The sequence below is a fragment of the Streptopelia decaocto genome (genome assembly GCF_964273445.1).
Source record: "Streptopelia decaocto genome assembly, chromosome: 3".
Taxonomy (NCBI): domain Eukaryota; kingdom Metazoa; phylum Chordata; class Aves; order Columbiformes; family Columbidae; genus Streptopelia; species Streptopelia decaocto.
The window spans coordinates 13,292,562-13,294,524 of NC_138656.1; the positions used below are offsets into that span (position 1 = coordinate 13,292,562).

At 40.5% G+C, this 1,963-nt stretch overlaps 1 protein-coding gene across 1 annotated transcript in view; it reads right to left on the reverse strand.

The window, feature by feature from the left end:
• Positions 1 to 924: 924 nt before the first annotated feature.
• SYNDIG1 (synapse differentiation inducing 1) overlaps positions 925 to 1,963 on the reverse strand; it is a 79,900-nt gene continuing 78,861 nt past the window's right edge. Inside the window, exon 4 of the mRNA XM_082049010.1 lies at positions 925 to 1,247. Coding sequence (XP_081905136.1) covers positions 1,089 to 1,247 — 159 coding nt within the window. The 3' untranslated portion in view covers positions 925 to 1,088. The remainder of the gene's footprint in view (positions 1,248 to 1,963) is intronic.

The window sequence follows — 1,963 nt, forward strand, 5'->3', positions numbered from 1 at the left end:
GAGCAACCCAGATGAGCAATATGCCATGGGAATGCGCCCTTATCATGATGTGACAGGATAGAGGACTTAATTTTACAGCGGATCCCATGCTACTTTGACCTCACAGTCTGCAGAGCCAAGTCATGCAGTGACCTCAGCTGTTCTGCATTGGGTGGGCCTGTGGGTCACATCTTAATCCAAAAACAAGGATAGGAAAGAAAAAAAATTTATTTCTTTTTCTCCTTCCATTAAAACCTATCCACATAAGAAAAGTAGGCAATACCATTCTACACTGAGGTCTCTGCTTCACTCTTAGGCAAATGAGTCCTGCATTCAAAAAAACACATATTCTTCCTCCTATTGTTATATTGCTCTTTGAGAGAACCAGCTACTGTCCATGCTTTCCCAAATTTCAGTGCTGTGCTTAACAAGCAAACTAAGCACAAGCTCCTGCTGGCTGAAAAGTTCAGGTGACCAAGAAGGTATTAAGAAAACAGCTCGGTTTGTCAGCTTGTAAATACCACACCACAAAGAAGGCAAAGGCTAAACATCCCTCTCCACACCTCCCCAAACTGCCTTCCTTCTTTTTTTTTTTTCCCTTTTCTTTTCTTTTCTTTTCTTTTCTTTTCTTTTCTTTTCTTTTCTTTTCTTTTCTTTTCTTTTCTTTTCTTTTCTTTTCTTTTCTTTTCTTTTCTTTTCTTTTCTTTTCTTTTCTTTTCTTTTCTTTTCTTTTCTTTTCTTTTCTTTTCTTTTTTCTTCTTTTCTTCTTTCTTTTTTCTTTTTTCTTTTTCTTTCTTTTTTCTTTTCTTTTTTTTTCTTTTTCTGCTCTTTCTTTTTTTTTTTCTCTTTCTTTTTCTCTCTATCCTTCTTTCTTTCTTGTACAGGGGTTCATGAAGAGAAGCAAGACTTGTGCATCACAAATGATGGAACTATCCCCACCCCAGCCAATTTCTCACCCTACAATAACACACAGGCCTATCTTATCCTGTACCTGCCCCCAAAAGGTGTTTGTTTGTCTCTTGATCTTTTTGGAAAATAATGCAGTCTGATCTGCTGGGGAGTTCTGCAGTGTGGGTGCCAGGTGGCTGGTTCTCTCCATTTCCTGAAGCTCATAAGTGATTGTTTTTGGACAGATAGGCGATAAGAGCCACAGCCACCCCAACGTAGATGCCAGTTCCAATTGTGATGGACAGGACAGCCAGGAAGAGTGCTCGCCGGGAGCTGGAGCTTGCATGGTGGAAGTCCCCCTTGGCTATTGCTTTGTTAGTCTGCAAGATATACAACAACAACAACGCAATATATTTATTTTTTTCATTTGGAAATGAAGATGTGATGTTCGTTTCTTGACTGAAACATGGTCCTGGAATATGACAGTTGGAAATCAAATACTTTTTTGTTAAATTAGGTTATTTGAATAATTAAGATGATGATGGAACCGATGGCATCTCAAGTAGTACTTTTAAGTGCCTTTAAGCTTAAACATATCCTAGGATTTAATATAATGTGTCATAATGACTCCTGAGGTGGCTCAGCCTTCCCTGAGAACATGGGCAGATGGGCTGTGAGCCAAGGGTCTTCCATCTCCCTTTCAGACACAAATACAACACTGCTTCCATGGGGTGGTTGGATTCCAGCCTGGCTGGGAAAGGTAACAAAGGAAAAAACCTTTAAACATGAGACTTGCAAAAAAATGTGCTTCCAAGTCAGCTCAAATGGTTGATCTATTCTTACCTGGACAAAGACAAGAGGGGCTGAATTTTTCCTCCTAGTGCAGTGCTTTTGTGCATACTGACTAGGTGGAATGACTGGCCCAAATTCACCACTGCAGAGAGGTCAGACACCACCAGTTACCTTGCAGCCACTTTAGGTCTGAGCTTTAGTGCAGGACAAACACCAAGGAAAACAGAGCTAGTAGACACCCTTTCGGCCTTGATTCAGGTGAGCACTTATGCATATGAGCAGGGCAGTTCCCTTGATCATCAGT